Genomic DNA, 16,679 nt, shown 5'->3' with positions numbered 1-16,679 from the left:
AGGTCTTCAGCAACCCATGATTGCCGTAAAAGGCGACTATGCCTGTCGTAAGAGGTGAATAACGGGATCAGGTGGTCAGACTCGCTGATTTGGTTGATGCATGTCATCGTATTCCAATTGCGTGGCTCGATGCTCATGATGTCAGTCACTGGATTGTCTGGTTCAGACTCGATTATTTACAGACCGCCGTCATATATCTGGAAGATTGCTAAGTTCGGCGTTAAAAAACAACCAAACGAACAAATCATTAGTATCTAATCAGCTGCTTAATCCTTGCCTTCACTGTACGTTTGGATGCATTAACAATTATATTGTATATGTATCACAGCATTTGATGTCTATAGCCTCTTATCGCTTGGCTGAATCTACACTGAAACGTTGCTAAATGCAGTAAACCAGTTGATTTCAATAAAGTTGTATGTTTACTTATTTACTCACCAACTTCAAGAATGTCAAAAATGAAACACTACAGTTTGTGCTAAGCAAAATATTATTATTTATTTCATATTTTTTAATGTTATATTCCAAGTACAGACACACATTAAAGAACATACCACATGATAGTTCAACATACATCAAGCATTACATATTCAGATGAATATGAATAAAGTATTATAATAATACTACTAATAATAATAATAATAACAGGGTGTGATAACTGATGGTAATACAACGAATATATAATATATATGTAATTATATGTAATTATATGTATGTTTATTTATTATTTTTATATTCCCTGTGATTTAATCGAAAACCTACCGACCTCAGAAATAGTTTACATAAAAAGGTACATGCGTCCCAGTGAAAATATTGACGCCTTCTCTTGCGTCCATTGACAGTTTCGATTATGAGAAAACATCACCGGATTAGGTAACTGTTTTCGGATCTTACATTTTTTATTTACAATTTCTGACCAAACGACAGACCGAGATACATGTTCAACCCGTCAAATATTAAAATATTGGATTTTCAGTGACAGACCACAATACAAACACAAATTAGTCAGTTTCTAAAAATATCCTGCGTACGAAATCCTCATTAACTGTGACTAAATCCTCACATGGGACATATAAACCAAAGAGAGGCACCTCTCAGAATTGAAAAAAATAATTCTCATGAGCTACATGTATGACACAATTCTGCTCAATAAGGTTCCACCACACATTCAAATTTTCTAAACTTCTTAAAACAAATAATGCTAAAATATGTTGAGTACTATATACATTGCAGAACTAAACAAAGAAAGTGTAAGACACATGCTATGCTGAGACCTATGACGAGGGTCACTCGGTATCATCAGGAGGGGCGTCAGGTTTTTCTCTCTTGTGTGTAGCACCTCCAAGTTTGTTGTACGTGTGTTCCACTTCATCGGCAGACGGTTTCTCTCCGAGCTTGGTGTAGGTGTCACCTGATTTCTTAAGCAAGATTTCGTAAGGTTCCGAATCTCTATCAACACCCGTGTTTCCTAATCGGTCATAGGTATTCTTTGTATCAGTCGTAGTTGCAGCCCCATCAACTCCAAAATTGGTGTACGTGTCTGCAGGTTCCTCGGGGACAAAGTAATCCAAAGATGGCGCTCCGGTGTCCGTTACTTCAGAATTGCCAGCCTCAGTAGTGTCCCCCAGCCTGTTGTACTCACTGTTGACACCAGTCGTAATAGCAGTAGCACCATGCCCCAGTCTGTTATAGTTGTCTTCAGATTCCTCCAGGAAGAAATCATCTGCACCTGATCCGTTACCTCGAGTGTGCCGTAGGAGAGCTTTGTCAGAGTTAGTGTCTCCCAACCTGTCGTAGGTATGCTTAGCATCTGCTTTGGTCACAGTAGCATCTCCCAGTGTGTTATATTCTCCGTCAGGTTTGTCAGCAGCATGCTGTGGTTTACGTCCTCCCTGTGGGTCCATCCCATGACTTGCTGTTGTCACAGGACCCCCTCCTGCTGCCCGGGTGATGTCATCTGTAATTTCAGTGTAGTCTCCCTGGTCGCCAGACTCTGAGACGATCGCACACTCGCCAGTATCAGATCCTACTGAAGCCTTAACTACGTCAGGGACAGAGGAAGACTTTTCATTTGCTCCTTTGTTTTTGTCTTGTGAGTCGCTGGTGTGACCCTAAGGATAGAGGTATAACTCAATTAACTACTTACTTATAGTTTAAATAGCAAGTTTAAAAACACAAATTTTCATCTGTTGTGAAAGAATAGAAAAAGAATCCAATGGCAATTTACACTTAACGTTGTTCTTGAGAAATTCTCAATCAGAAGGTGAATATGTGAGACAATTCATGTATGGGAAGGGCGTAAAGATTAAAGGTTTTGAACTTTACACATTTAAAGAAAACTTGTATGAGGATTATAACTGTACTGAATCTGGACGTACAGGGCCCAGGTATGCGTGAGTGTCTGTCATCTGTTCTCCGGAACTTTCTTGATGTCTGTGCAAAGAATTACTTCAGGCAATTAAATGCAGTCAAATTACAATATGTACAAGCATTCATTCATAAGGTAAGTTTTGGTACCCGCGAAGATCCGGGTTAGGACTGGTCTTCAACAACACATTTTTGTCGCAAGATGCTACTAGCGGGATCGGGTGGTCACGCTCACTGACGTGGTTGATGCATGTCATCGTATCCCAATCGGGTAGATATATGCTCATGATGTCAATCACTGGATTGTCTTGTACAGACTCGATTATTTTACAGACCGCCGTCATATAGCTAAAATATTGTTGAGTGCGACGTTAAACAACGATCAGACAAAGCTATATTGGTCGTTATCACCTGATCCTTATATCACTCCCTTTGAAATTGTTTAGGGGTCCAATGTATCCAGTACGCTCTACTTGGAAAGAAGACAGTAATTACAGAATGATAACAGTTCCACCCATGTCCTACTCGAAACCTGTCAATTCCTACAACTGCATTCACTCTGTTGGAACATGATCAATTGTTGACGTAGCCGGTTGTCATATAAGCACCTGTGTGAGCTCATGCGTCCATACCTTCTACGTTTGCGACACACACGCCACAGCAATACGATGACAGCAGTGATGATGACTCCGCCGATGAGACCTCCAACCACTCCTCCGACCAATGTTCCTGTCTTTTGCGAGGCTCCATGCTTGTCTGTCGAGATTCCAGGATTGTTTATCGGGGTTCCATGAGCGTTCGTCGGGGTTCCATGAGCGTTCGTCGGGGCTCCAGGAGCGTTCGTCGGGGCTCCTGGAGCGTTCGTCAGGGTTTCAGGAGCGTTCGTCGGGGCTCCAGGAGCGTTCGTCGGGGTTCCATGAGCGTTCGTCGGGGCTCCAGGAGCGTTCGTCGGGGTTCCAGGAGCGTTTGTCGGGGTTCCAGGAGCGTTCGTCGGGGCTCCAGGAGCGTTCGTCAGGGTTCCATGAGCGTTCGTCGGGGCTCCAGGAGCGTTCGTCGGGGTTCCATGAGCGTTCGTCGGGGCTCCAGGAGCGTTCGTTGGGGTTCCATGAGCGTTTGTCAAGCCAAGGTGACCATGGCGACCTTTAAAGAACGACAGGTTTGCTCTTATTTAAGGGATGATGGAAATTTTTTATTTTTAAAGCAAATTAACTATAATTTCGAAAGATTAAAAGTATCGATGTGCAATATAAGTGTAAAATGCAGGAGTGAGCTTTGTCAAGAAATATAACACTTGTTAACTCAAGTTGTGTGTTGTAGGGTTGTTGGGTATCTCTGTTTGCAACTAGTAGATCTAAGGTTGCATTTTATGCGTTGTTTCGGATACTGCCCTCATTTATCCTTGATTAACACTGGTTAACTCAGGCTGACTCTAATCAACCCCGGTTGCCAGAAATGTGGTTACCGCAGTTGACTCAATTCACTCTATTTTTCATAATTGAACACACCTACTTTTTTATGGATTACAACCACCGTAGTTTCTATATGGGGGAAAAGGAAATTTCAAGAAACTATTGAAATACAAAATAGAAGCCCTGTGGATCCCTTTGCAAGCGAGAGGTACCTCAAGTGTCCAATAGGTACAATCATAACCTGGCGATGCATATTCGAGAGCAAATGTTTGAATTCTTTATTGCATAAGGTTAATTTTAAGTCATACTTAGATCAAATAAAGACAGAACATTAGAGCCAGATTGCGAATATCACCTTATTGCTAGTCAAAATACATATACTCACAGTTAAAGTGTAGGGTGCTGCAAGAGACGTATGAGAGTTAATAATCAAGACATTTTTAATATGTAAGTATACGTTGTGGTGCATTTTCAATAAACTTTGAAGACTATAGACGCGCGAGTGACGCACTGTCGGATGTGTGTTATCAGGGGACGATCTTTGATATTCTGGTTGTGTGTGCAGGGTATCTGTCCACATCTAAAAAAAATATTGACCCCACATAAGAAAATAATTTTAAAAGATTTGGTTTTGCTTGTGTGGGTGAAAATAAATCTGGTCTGTCTTAATACATAATCTAATCCTATTACCTCATTCATAAGTAATTGAAATATTATTCCACTTACCTACGGTTTAATTGGGTGTCTGATGTGCAGCAATATAACCCACTATCTGTACACCTACAGGGTATGAAATCTGAAAATAAAATATCATATATTACTCCAAGCATATTTTATATTTATGAGAGAATGGGGCTTATATGTATATTACACTATGACTGATTTCAGCATGGAAACTTACTATTAAAACATAGGTGTGTTCGAGTCCTTTCAAAGTGTTTATGTCATATTCAGGTAAAATCAAAATTCCTCTTTTTGTCATTATCATAGGCAAAGACGGTGGTTACCTTCATCATATTCTGAACACGGTCCATGTCCGTCAGTGATGCCCCTGAAATAGAGTAATGTTTGGTAGCCCTATAACTATAAGTAAAACATTTGACATGAAGAAACGTGTAGGCTATGTAGCTATGTGTTTCAACTGTATTTTTCCCCGTTCATGTATTCTCAATTTCTATATTGTTTCTATAATGTTTGGTAGCCCTATAACTATAAGTTTCAACTAAAACATTTGACATGAAGATAATTCCCTTGTAGGACATGTAGCTATGTGTATGGACTATATTTTCCACGTTCAAGTATTCTCGGTGTCTATACTATCGCGGTGTCGGAAAATCTTGTTATCCACACCCCCTTTCGGCTGTTTACTTATGCAAAGCTGAGCACGATATGTTCATAAATTTCTGGAATGTTTTTTTAGGTAGCATTACCCCTTAATCCATTCGAAAAGGATTAGAAAAGAACACGGTTGCGTGGATCGAACTCATGATGACAATCACTGGATTGTCTGGTCCAGATTCGATTATTTTCACACCGCCGTCATACAGGTGGAATATTGCTGAGTGCGGCGTTGAAAAACAAACAAACAAACAAAACATGTAGCAACTGAAAGAAAGGTCGGCTTTTGTGATTGCTGTCATGGGGCTGTAATAATATTTCCTGTTATGCTCTCCATTTTTTAATTTGTTTGCCGCAATATTCTATCTATATGACGGGGGTCTGTAAATAATCGAGTCTGGACCAGACAATCCAGTGACTGATATCATGAGCATCGATCTACAGACTGGGAGACGATGATATGCATCAACCAAGTCAGCGAGCCTGACTATCCGAGTTGCCTCTCAGGACAAGCATGGGTTGAGGAAGACCTATTCTAACCCGGAATCTTCACGGGAAGCACACCATTAGAGACAGATACAATTCGTTTGTAGCATGTCTGGGGGCAAGTAGGCCTATTGTCTGACGTCATCTCAAACGTTCGTTTTATCTTTTGATTTAAGAAAAAGCTATTATCATATATGTTATTGGGTTCGCTACACATAGGTACAGACAAAACTATACGTCCCACTCGTGCAGTCGGGGATGCTTTGGAACAGATGTTTTTGGTTTGCTCTCTGTGTTCATCTGGGGGTCTAGCATCAGTCCCTAGGACCTACTTAAAATATTTGTATATCAATAGGCAGCTGCACATGTATGAGTATAATTAATTATCCTCCGCCTCGAAGTGGAAGGGGAATATAGGAATGGGTGCTGTCCCGCCCGTCCTTCTGTCCGTCCGTCACGTTTCGTTTCCGGAGCAGAACTAAAAAAACAGTTATCTTAACAAAACTTGGCACATAGATAGGTCTAGTGGTGAAGTGGTGCGTTTTGATAGTATGGGATTTTTAAAAAAATATTCGAGTTTCCATGGCAACGACTTTGACTTGTTTCCGGAGCTGAAAACCGTACAAATGTTATTGCCTTGCACACAACTTGACATGTCAAATTGGTTTGAGATATTAGTATTACATGCTTGTTAATTTAGAAAATGTGTTTCAAGTCTTCTAAAAGTTGCATAAAAGCTCTTACTGGTGACTTGAAATGGTTTTGTGTCGGAATCGGTTGTAAATTGGACACATCAGCTGTCGCATTTGAACAAGAAAACACCTTTCTTCTCTCGGTCAGTGCTGTGTCGCGGAAGCATGTCCGGATTAACAGACCACAAAACATGTCGTAACAGCGATTGCATCCAGGGTTGAAATTTCACCGATTTCATTCATTTTACTGTTATGTAACAGATTGATCAGTAATTGATTTTTGCCATTGAATGTAGCTCTTTTATTTCTTTCGAAATTACTTTTCATTTTGGGTGTATTTTATGTGTTATTGATATGAAAGCCTTATGGTGCCACTTTGGTAGGATAATTTATATTTTCTTGATCAATTTCTTGATATTTCAATTATTTTACCGTAATTTCGATTATTTTCTCGTTATTCTAAGTTAATTTTATTCAATTTCGAATTTAAAAATTTAAAGAACTTAAGATAAACTTGAAATAACGAGAAAATATTGAAAGTAACGGAAAAAAAATGTTAATTTCGAGAAAATAGTCGAAGTAACGAGAGAGAAAATCGAAATTGCGAAAAAGCAGACAAACAATCAAATAAAAAGAAATTTTGATTAAAAAAAATATTATGCTACCAGGTGGCACCGTTAGGCTTTCATATATTGAAACGATGTTATCAACTCAGTGACATTGACAAGTCCGTCCTTTTTGTTTCAGATACACAACACGTTCCACATGGCTGTGATACTGGGCCAGATATATCTCAACTCACTAATTCTAAAGTTACAATACACAGACTGTGTAAAACACCTGCAACAATACTTACCAATCTCCACACATGTATGAATCTGGGACAAGTACAACACAGTGTCCTCCATCCCGGGTAGGGCACTCACAATTTGGAGGGTCACCAGCGACTGAAGAACGTACATACAGAAATCATTGAAGCGAATGAATTTCATGTAAAGTTTATCAATATGGTTGCCTTAAAATTTTCTTTGAGCAACTGTAGCATAAGTCACCTTATGTTTCATGCGTAAGATGATCAGAATATATTTGTTCATCTTTAAGTAATAATATAACTACCTTCAACATTGATTTGTCCATTGCAAGCACTAATTTCACACATGTATATCCTGTATTCTTTTTGTCTGAAAAGTAAATATTCATTATGTTCATGATCATACCGTAATAACAACAATGAGAAATACCAAATTTCTTTGAAATATACGTCATATCGTTTTAGACATACCAATTGCTATCATATTTCACCCATATTTCACTCAAAACAAAAAAGGAACAAAAGCTACCCGTATATATATTTAACTAACATCAACCTATGTGTAGAATGTCGAACTTATGGCCTGCGTTAAACCTACTCGATGAAATTTGTTTTAATCTATTGTCTATGTGACGTAATGTCATATATGAATATATGATTATCTCTCCTGCATTCGTTTCTCTTCTTTATGCTCGACCGTGAATGTGAGGAGTTATTCACATGGGAAAAGTACAACCCAAACTATCTGCTGTTTGATAGTCTTGCCAAGATAACAGATATTTAGATATAGGCATATAAGATAACAGATATATGTATATCATGAAAGATAACCGATATGCACTGAGAATCTATGTCTTTGTAAATTCTTTAGATCAATATACTGGTGTATCAGAACCATACACAAATGAATTGAAATAAGCACTTATTGCTGTGCCGTACTTACGACATTGATGGAACACAGATCCAGATTGCGGAAACTAAACATAAATATGCTCAGTAAAGTACACATTCATCAAAAAAAACTATTTCTTGTCAAATCATTGACAGTTCGAATGTAAATTGATCATTGCATTCCTAATGCCATATATATGCCAGTTCACAAAATGATACAACGAAGCATACCTTATAAAAAAAGCTCTATGACTATAGAGAGTATTCAACAACCCATATGTCCTTATCTTGTAAACAGCTTATGTGTCCATAGGTTGTTATATGGCAGTGTGTTTTGTTGTTTAACAATGATTGTAACTGTGCTACATTGTTTCTGTAGAGATTCGGTAGCCATTCAATGCATTGTAATTTTGAGAGTGATTAGTCGGCAGAAATGTAGTACTAGTTAATGTATGCAGTCGTCAGTAAGTTACTATATTTAGATGCTAGAGTGGTGTGGTAACTTCCGGAAACGGCGAGACTCCTTGTGCATTGTACTGAGCCTTACAGCGCTGTCGAGAAAGTATTGGAAGTCAGTTGGACGGTACAATAGCGTCTTTTCGTAACGCACACACATGAGCGCATTTTCATCACGGCAAGACCAGCTTTTTGGTGAGGATCGCTCATCATCCCTGACTCCCTGCCGAGTCCATCACGAAAGCTTGACCACCGCTAGGTGAATATATATCATTATCACTGATTTTTCCTATCACCACTGTATTTTTGTATTTGATACTAACCACTGCCATAATTATTCATTGCCATTGAATATTGCACTGCCACTTTGTTGTTTACTGTTATTGTAATTGGTGTGCAGTAATTTGTATTGATTTGTAAACTGAGTGAATTTTGTAATATATTTGTTGATTGTATAACATTTGTTGGTTGTTTGTTGGTTTCACACTAAGTTCTATTATGTACAGATTTCAGGATCAACATATTGTTTCAATTTGAGAATCGACACTGAACAAAGTCCCTGTCCCAGTTTCTGATGTAAATAACAGCGACAAAACACTTTCCATGTTCATAAGAAATCCCCGACAGAAATCTATGATTGTTGGTTCGAATCCCGATTAGCCCCGATTATGTTTCTAGATTTGTCAGCACCATACCCGTGCTCGTGGGTTTCACTGTAGTGGTAAACGTCTGAGACCTGCATCACTTCGGGCATTCCTCCCACATTCAGCTGACACGCCGTGATATAACTGGAATACTGTTAAAACCGGTGTTAAACCCAACTCACTCATAAGAAATCTCTGCCATAAGCAGAGCCGATTGTACGATTCCGATTACATCATGAGCAAAGTAAATTAATGATGAAATTTACCGCACAATTTCAATAAAGGCTAAAACTATCAGAAATGTTGCTTATACTGATAACAATCTCGCAAAATATATGAAGCTGTGCACAGTTCCATACCTACAAATACATACACTCCCTCCATTTGTTACGCTGGTCAGAAATCTGTAATGAGAGTATGTAATGTGTGAATAAACCGATAAGTTCAAGGCAGATTAGAGTTATAAAACATTTGGCCAAAGTAACAGGCGCGTGTTTCGTTTTCAGTCATGCTTTACATAGCGGTAGTGTTTGTCGGTATATTTGTACACGGGCTGGGAAAGTAACTTCAGTGATATGGCGGCATGTTTTCCTGTTTATTTCATATGCATATAATTAAATTTTCGTTGTGTTCATGGAAATTCCTGCATTCTGATTAGCTGAATTGGTCACGTGTTATTGCATTCATTTCCCAATGAATGTAAAAAATTAAGCGGCGCCCACCGCTGCGCACTACTTTTATTACTGCGGAATGTCGGGGAATCCCAATATTACAGTCGAGGGAATTCCCTTTCTGCTCACGTGTATCGTCATGCACAGGACATTTAGCGACTTTCATGCATATTCATTGTCCAAACTACCCTTTGAAACCGAAGGCCGAGAATGAATGAAACAGCAAACGTGCAGGCTCGCTCGCCTGTTTTTTTCCCGCTCGCCTCGGTTCAACTTTCATGTCTTCGCGTTTCATTTCTAACTAGCATTTCTCCAACTGTTTTACCGTAATCAGAGAAGTAATGTTTGAATCACGCAGTAAATGACCATGTTATTTGAAACAGCCGCCTTCTCTCGGACATATTTCTTCCGGTTCGTTACAGTCTGACTGTTGCAAGTCTTTTCGCCTCTTGCCTTAATTGACAGGTCAAATGAACATTGTTTTAATCTCACTCTCCGTTGATTGGCTACTGACTGTGTAGGCGTGTCAAGTTATGTGCATAAATTAAACGATCACCTGATTCATGTCACGCCACTGTATGTATTCCTACACCTGGAATGTTCATCAATGCCGTCATTTTTGTCTGTTTTGATATATGCAACTGTTTTGGGTTAAATTATTGTAGATAAAACATGTTTTACGTTGTCGAATTTAATTTTAAGCATTGACTGTGTATTTTTTTCGGTTCATTGAGGTATGAATCGAAAAACCGATGTGCAAACTTTCATACCTCAATGAACCGAAAAAAATACACAGTCAATCCTTAAGTAAACATTGCCATATCAACACTGACTAACTACGTGTTGGTAATACATAATGGGAAAATGGTGAGAATCTGTACATGTTGATTCTACTTCCGGATTTTCTAATTGTGTATAATGACCTACAGTTGAGTCAGTTTTATACATTCAGGTGGTGAGATGAAATGGGGTTTAACGTCGCGTCCAGGATTATTGCACTTATATAGCGACGTGCATGCACGTGTGTGTGTGTGTGTGTGTCTGTGGCTGCTAGTACTAGTCCGGACTGATGCCGATTTATAGTGCTAGCACACTGAGATACCAGGCCGCAGTTTAACATGAATAACCCACTCAGACACAGTATACTGACTCCCAGCCGACCAGTCCTTGTTTCAGCCCCTTAATGCCGAGCGCCAGACAGGGTAACAACAAGTACCATCTTTTAACGTCTTTTTGTATGACGCGGTCGGGGGATCGAACCCCGGACCTTCCGCTCTCCGGGCGGACGCTCTACCACTAGACCACGGAGGCGATCATCTTATGGTTGATATGTAATCTCTCTCCTATTGTGTATAATGACCTACAATTGCGTTTTACACAATAGTAGTAGATAAGTGATAAGTATCCATCCTCACATCCTCATTTGATGACGTCACAGGTGCACCTACTAACCTCACGTGACTGATGACGTCACATAACCTTGACCTTGGGGGGGGGGTGGGGGGTGTTGATGTTGTTGTCATGCGATCAATGACCTCGTATAACCTTGACCAATAACCTCGTTTAACAGTTGTATCAACAAACCATTTCCGGACAGTTGAAAGGAAAAACACTTGTGTAAACACGAGATTGTTTTGAAAGGAAACACTTAAATCAACGAGCGCGTATTTGAAACGTCTCCAGTTACTCAGATTATTTTTTATCAGTTGTATCAACAAAGCATTTCCGGACAGTTGAATGGAAAAACACTTGTGTAAACACGAGATTGTTTTGAAAGGAAATACTTAAATCAAAAAGCGCGTATTTGAAACGTCTCCAGTTACTGTTAGTCGAGTGAGTGAAGGTACAGATTAGATTTTATCAGTTGTATCAACAAGGCATTCCCGGACAGTTGGAAGGAAAAACACTCGTGTAAACACGAGGCTGTTTTGAAAGGAAATACTTAAATCAACGAGGGCGTGTTAGAAACGTCACCATTTACTGTTATTCGAATGAAGCTACAGATTATTTTTTATCAGTTGTATCAACAAGGCGTTCCCGGACAGTTGAAATGAAAAACACTCTTGTAAACACGAGGCTGTTTTGAAAAGGGAACTACTCATATCAACAAGGCCGTCTCCAGTTAGTGTTTGAGAAAGGTCACATGTATATGAAAAGAAAATATATGAATAAATGCAGGAGTTGGTGATAGTTTTTTTCATTTACCATGGAGGAGTCAGCAGTACACACATCCATGACTCGTTCCACCTCAACCGACTCATGGAAGCTCTTTGGGAAAAGAATACCCAAAACAGAAGCTGTCTTTTTTTCTCAAATCGTTATCATTTATATCGTAGTGATAACTTGCATCGTGAATTTGAGTCTAAACCAAACCAATTCCAACATGTGGACCGCATTGCTCAGTTCGTGTCTGGGTTACATACTACCTAACCCAAAAATCAAATCTAAAAGGAGCGACGCTTAACCCGTACGTGTGATATCGATAAAGAAGCCAGTGGTTTTAATTTCATTAAAGCAGAACGTTTTAGACACACAGAACAAGTTACATATTTTTTTTCCCCGACTGTTGAGATGGAGGACAGTGAACCTACGGATTTCACATGAGTGAAAGATAACATCTACGTCAACATTGTGATGGTGCAGTTCCCACGGAAGGGCCTTCCAAAACAGCTGAAAGGAAAAACACTTGCGTAACCACGATACTGTCTTGAAAGGAAATACTAGGCGTTTCCCGGACAGTTGAAAGGAAAAACACTTGTGTAAACACAAGATTGTTTTGAAAGGAAATCCTTAAATCAACGAGGGCGTATTTATAACGTCTCTAGTTACTGTTATTCGAGTGAACCTACAGATTATATTTTAACAGCTGTATCAACAAGACGTATACGGACAGTTGAAAGGGAAAAAAACAACAACACACGTGTAAACACGAGACTGTTTTGAAAAGGGAACTGCTGATATTAACAACACCGTATCTGAAACTACTGTGACACTCCCATCAAGTAAATAACCCCTGTGAGAAGAAGAAAAAACAAAAAACAAGAAAGACTATAAAGAACATATATTTCAAGTCTGAACACATTCTATCTGATCCACGCCTAAACACCATCACCACCATCCTCAAATTATGGCAAAGTCTCTAAAGCGGACGTCAACAGAAGTTGATGATATCATCGTCACCAACAAGGTCTTTAAACCCGAAGTCGTTATTGTTTCAAAGGAAGAGCTTATGTCTAAGCTAGACGATAACGGTGGTCTCCAGGAATGTACAATCCGATGCAAAGTGAGTGATCTACCCAAAAACATATTGTTAGAGATCTTGTCCTCTGAAACTTTCAAAATCCACGATGAAGATGTTTGCAAGACTATCCTATCGACTGTCGAGAAGAAAGGAGGTGATAACAGATTTGATGTTCTCCTGAACCATCAATACTTGGATGCCCTTGAAGATTCCACTCACATGGTATTCACAGGACAGGGTACTTCCAAAAACAAAAGGAAATTCAACATCCTGAAGTTCTTCAAATGCGTCGAAGACAGACGTATCTCTATGGGAGAACAGATTCAAAGTCAGAGTGAGGTGAGAATTATTTTTCAATTATTTATGATAATGGACTGGTTTTATTCTACTCTTAAGTCAACACGCATTATCAATCACATCTGTTACTATACTAACATTTAAAAACTATTTAATTTTCTGTATAGTCAATGTAGAATTATGTTTCTTTGTCAAGTTAGATTTACTATTATGGATGACAATGTCTATATTGCGAAATGGTGCAACGTTTCACTGTTCTCAACCAAAGGTGATATATAATATAATAATAATATGCATGCTAAACTATTTGATGGAATTTTAGAACTCTGCGTGCTATGAGCTTTGGTCGTGGCTATCTGTGACCATGACAACAAAACACTACGGATGATGACGCAGGTCAACCACTCATGCAAGACCTAATTGTCTGCATACAATTAACAAGAAAGAATTAAATTGAAAGATAATAGGACTTTTTATTTTATATATAGGTATAATATTTGACAAATATTTCATCGATGTAGGATTAAGTTTCATAGTTGTAGTTGATCTTGTGGACTACTGTTGAAAGCAATAACTACCTTTCAAATCGAACACTCGTGCATGGACAGGTTAGAAATTATTGATTGCCTAACTAGTTCACATGTCCATGATATCACAATTTCTCATCTATGAGTTAATACATGCGTTGACGTATGTAGGTTAGTCACACAATCGTTTTATCACTGAGTAAATGAGCTAACTTAATGTGATTACATTAACAACCCTTAATGATTTTGCTTAGTAACGCAGCAATTAACTTGTGATTCAGCCCATACAATACCAATCTAGGTACTTAGTTTCATAATATATTAGATCACAGAATAAATATTGTTTTAAAGAATGAGTGTTTGAACAATTATCTGTTGGTTCTGTTGTTGTTCTATACTGATTTAATGCATTGCTTACTTCTTTTTATTTTCAGTGACCAGTATCCACAGCTCAATAGAGAAAGAGGATTTCCCTGTGAACTTTCATGAAAAAACTTACAGAAGTTAGCAGTAGAAGAGGCCTGTAATCATAGAACTGTGTATTCAATAGAGGACGATGTCATTGTTCGGGTTTTTTTATTAAAGAACTATGTAATCTTCTTTGACCTGTTTGTTTTTTATGTCTTAAAACGGGGGGGCACGGGGGACCCAGTCGCTGTGCAGAGTTGCATCCCTTGGTCACGTCAGAAAAATGTGGGTTCGAATCCCGGTTCGCCCCGATTATGTTTCTAGGTTTGTCGGCAACATACCCTAGCTCGTAGGTTTCACCGAAGTGGTAAACGTCCGAGATCTGCATCAATTCGGGCTTTCCTCCCACATTAAGCTTACACGCCGCGATATAACTGGAATACTGTTAAAAGCGGCGTTAAACACAACTCACTCACTCACTCACAAGTTCTTAAAACAAAAAACAGTCTATTGTCTCAAGTTGAATGTGAGTGAATGAACTGAGCAGGAGACTGGAAACCTTAGAGCTTATTTAGACAGCTTATATCGAAATTGAAACTCGTTATTTGACAAACAAAACCTGTATGAAATTTCATATCAGGTGTTAAACGTGTTTTTTTAATAATTCAACTGGAGTAATCTTGAAAACTTACCTTAATTCAAATGAAAAAATCTGTTTCGAAACTCGGTAAGTTGGAGTGTTGTGACGCTTGAAATGATCTGCTCGACGGCTTCCTTGAGATCACTAACATCCGACAGAGCGATATGGTTATATCCCGTGGTTTGAACAGATAGTGTTTTCATTTGCCTGTCGCAAATGAATAACGTGTCATCGATGGCGAGTGATAATTGGGCGTTGTATGCCATGGAGAAACTTTTCTGTTGGAAACAGTCAATTTCGGACAGGAAGTAGATGAAAATATCCTTCACTTGACGAGATACATTAAAGTCTAAAATCTGATTACTCAGACCTTGAGGATCATTCCCAATTTGAAACCTGAAATTCGATGTAGTATCATCAAAGATTAGTGTGAACACCATGATTCGCAAATCCCCTCTTTTGAAAGAAAATTCCCTAAACCTTATTTAAAATATACGCAAAACGTATTTTTATGCATGTGTCGAGAAGAAATGCACTTTGTCGCCACCCATCTCAAATATATGAGATGTACAGATGTAAAGTTTTGCTGGTCTCAAGTTCTAGGGATGTGGATGCAATGTCAAGATCATTTCGTCGGTAGGGAGCAACAATGAGCTTCAAATTCGCATCATTTCGGAAAACACATGAGACGTTTATTTACACGAACACATAGGTTTGAAACAGTATACCCACTATAGCTAAAAACACCCCAAAAAACAACCAACAAAAAAAAAAAAAAAAAACATATGACATATACGCTGCAGTGCAATGTCTCCCGATATTCTATACGGCTCTCGAAAGCTGCAGGCTTACCGTATTTCCTCTATTTGAAGCTCTGAACAGCTGAAGAAAAACTAAAAGCAAAAAAAACAAACTATTACTTACAATAGAACTCGGTTCTCCAATACAGACCGGCTTCTGATATTGAGGAAAATACGGTAGTTGGCAAATGTCAAACATGTGGTGTATACATATGTACATCGAATAGGCGTGGGACACTCAGCACACTCATTGCAGAGAGCGTATAAAATTTGTGATTTTAGGAACAGAATGCTTTCCTAAGCATTGCAAGAGTTGTTTTTCACAAAGAAAGTATAATATAACGTTTTCACTTATTCATCCTGTGATATATAATCATGGCGTGTCTCTCTCTCTCTCTCTGCGTGTGTGTGTGTATGTGTGTGTGTGTGGTCGTTTTTCAAGACGTTCATCAAAACTTGAACTTTTATTTTATTGAAATAGAGAGGCCACTGACATTACAGCAAGAACGGTGTATGTGTGTGTGCGTGTGTTTTATTTTCCAAAGGATCGTACAAGACTGGGGTTTGTAACCAGCATATTCATTCTCAGTTCAGAAACATTACTTCGTGAACTTGCGTCCTTGGAGTCAAAACTGTTGTTGTCTATCATTTTTATTGTGTATATTTTTTAAAATTTCATTAAGTTTTTGTTTTGAAATAATTTTTAATTTTATCTTAATACATTTTGTTTGAAAACATGGCTGAAAGGGAGATCATTTCTAAGTACGATTTGCTTGGTGTACCTCAAAAAAGAATTGATAAATTCAAAAATGATATGAGTTTCCGTGTCGATAACGATTTGATTCGACGAGTAATGGGAAGAGGACGTGGGCACTATTTAGAAGGTGAACGTGTACTGGATAAATCAATGATCGCATCTGACTTTCGAACTAATGAAATTTGCAAATATCTCATAGACAGTAACGAAGGAACTAATCGAATTATTAATCAAAATTCAAACA

The 16,679-nt window shown here is 38.6% G+C and overlaps 2 protein-coding genes across 2 annotated transcripts in view; both read right to left on the bottom strand.

Annotated features, from left to right (window-relative positions):
* Positions 1-16,679, bottom strand: part of LOC139445771 (uncharacterized) — a 107,030-nt gene that overhangs the window by 40,660 nt on the left and 49,691 nt on the right. The window lies entirely within an intron of this gene.
* LOC139446512 (uncharacterized) lies at positions 1,287-8,051 on the bottom strand. The gene is made up of 9 exons (XM_071227818.1): positions 8,047-8,051; positions 7,409-7,473; positions 7,149-7,239; positions 4,784-4,827; positions 4,503-4,572; positions 4,159-4,178; positions 2,976-3,147; positions 2,379-2,433; positions 1,287-2,111 (listed from the first exon to the last, which is right to left on the bottom strand). Exons 1-9 carry the CDS (start codon positions 8,049-8,051, stop codon positions 1,287-1,289), a joined length of 1,347 nt encoding a protein of 448 aa, XP_071083919.1.

The sequence above is a fragment of the Haliotis cracherodii genome, unplaced genomic scaffold, assembly GCF_022045235.1.
Source record: "Haliotis cracherodii isolate W230 unplaced genomic scaffold, xgHalCrac1.p SCAF_6, whole genome shotgun sequence".
Classification (NCBI taxonomy): Eukaryota; Metazoa; Mollusca; class Gastropoda; order Lepetellida; family Haliotidae; genus Haliotis; species Haliotis cracherodii.
The sequence above is the reverse complement of the archived record's forward strand: the minus strand, read 5'-3'. Positions and strand labels throughout refer to the sequence as shown.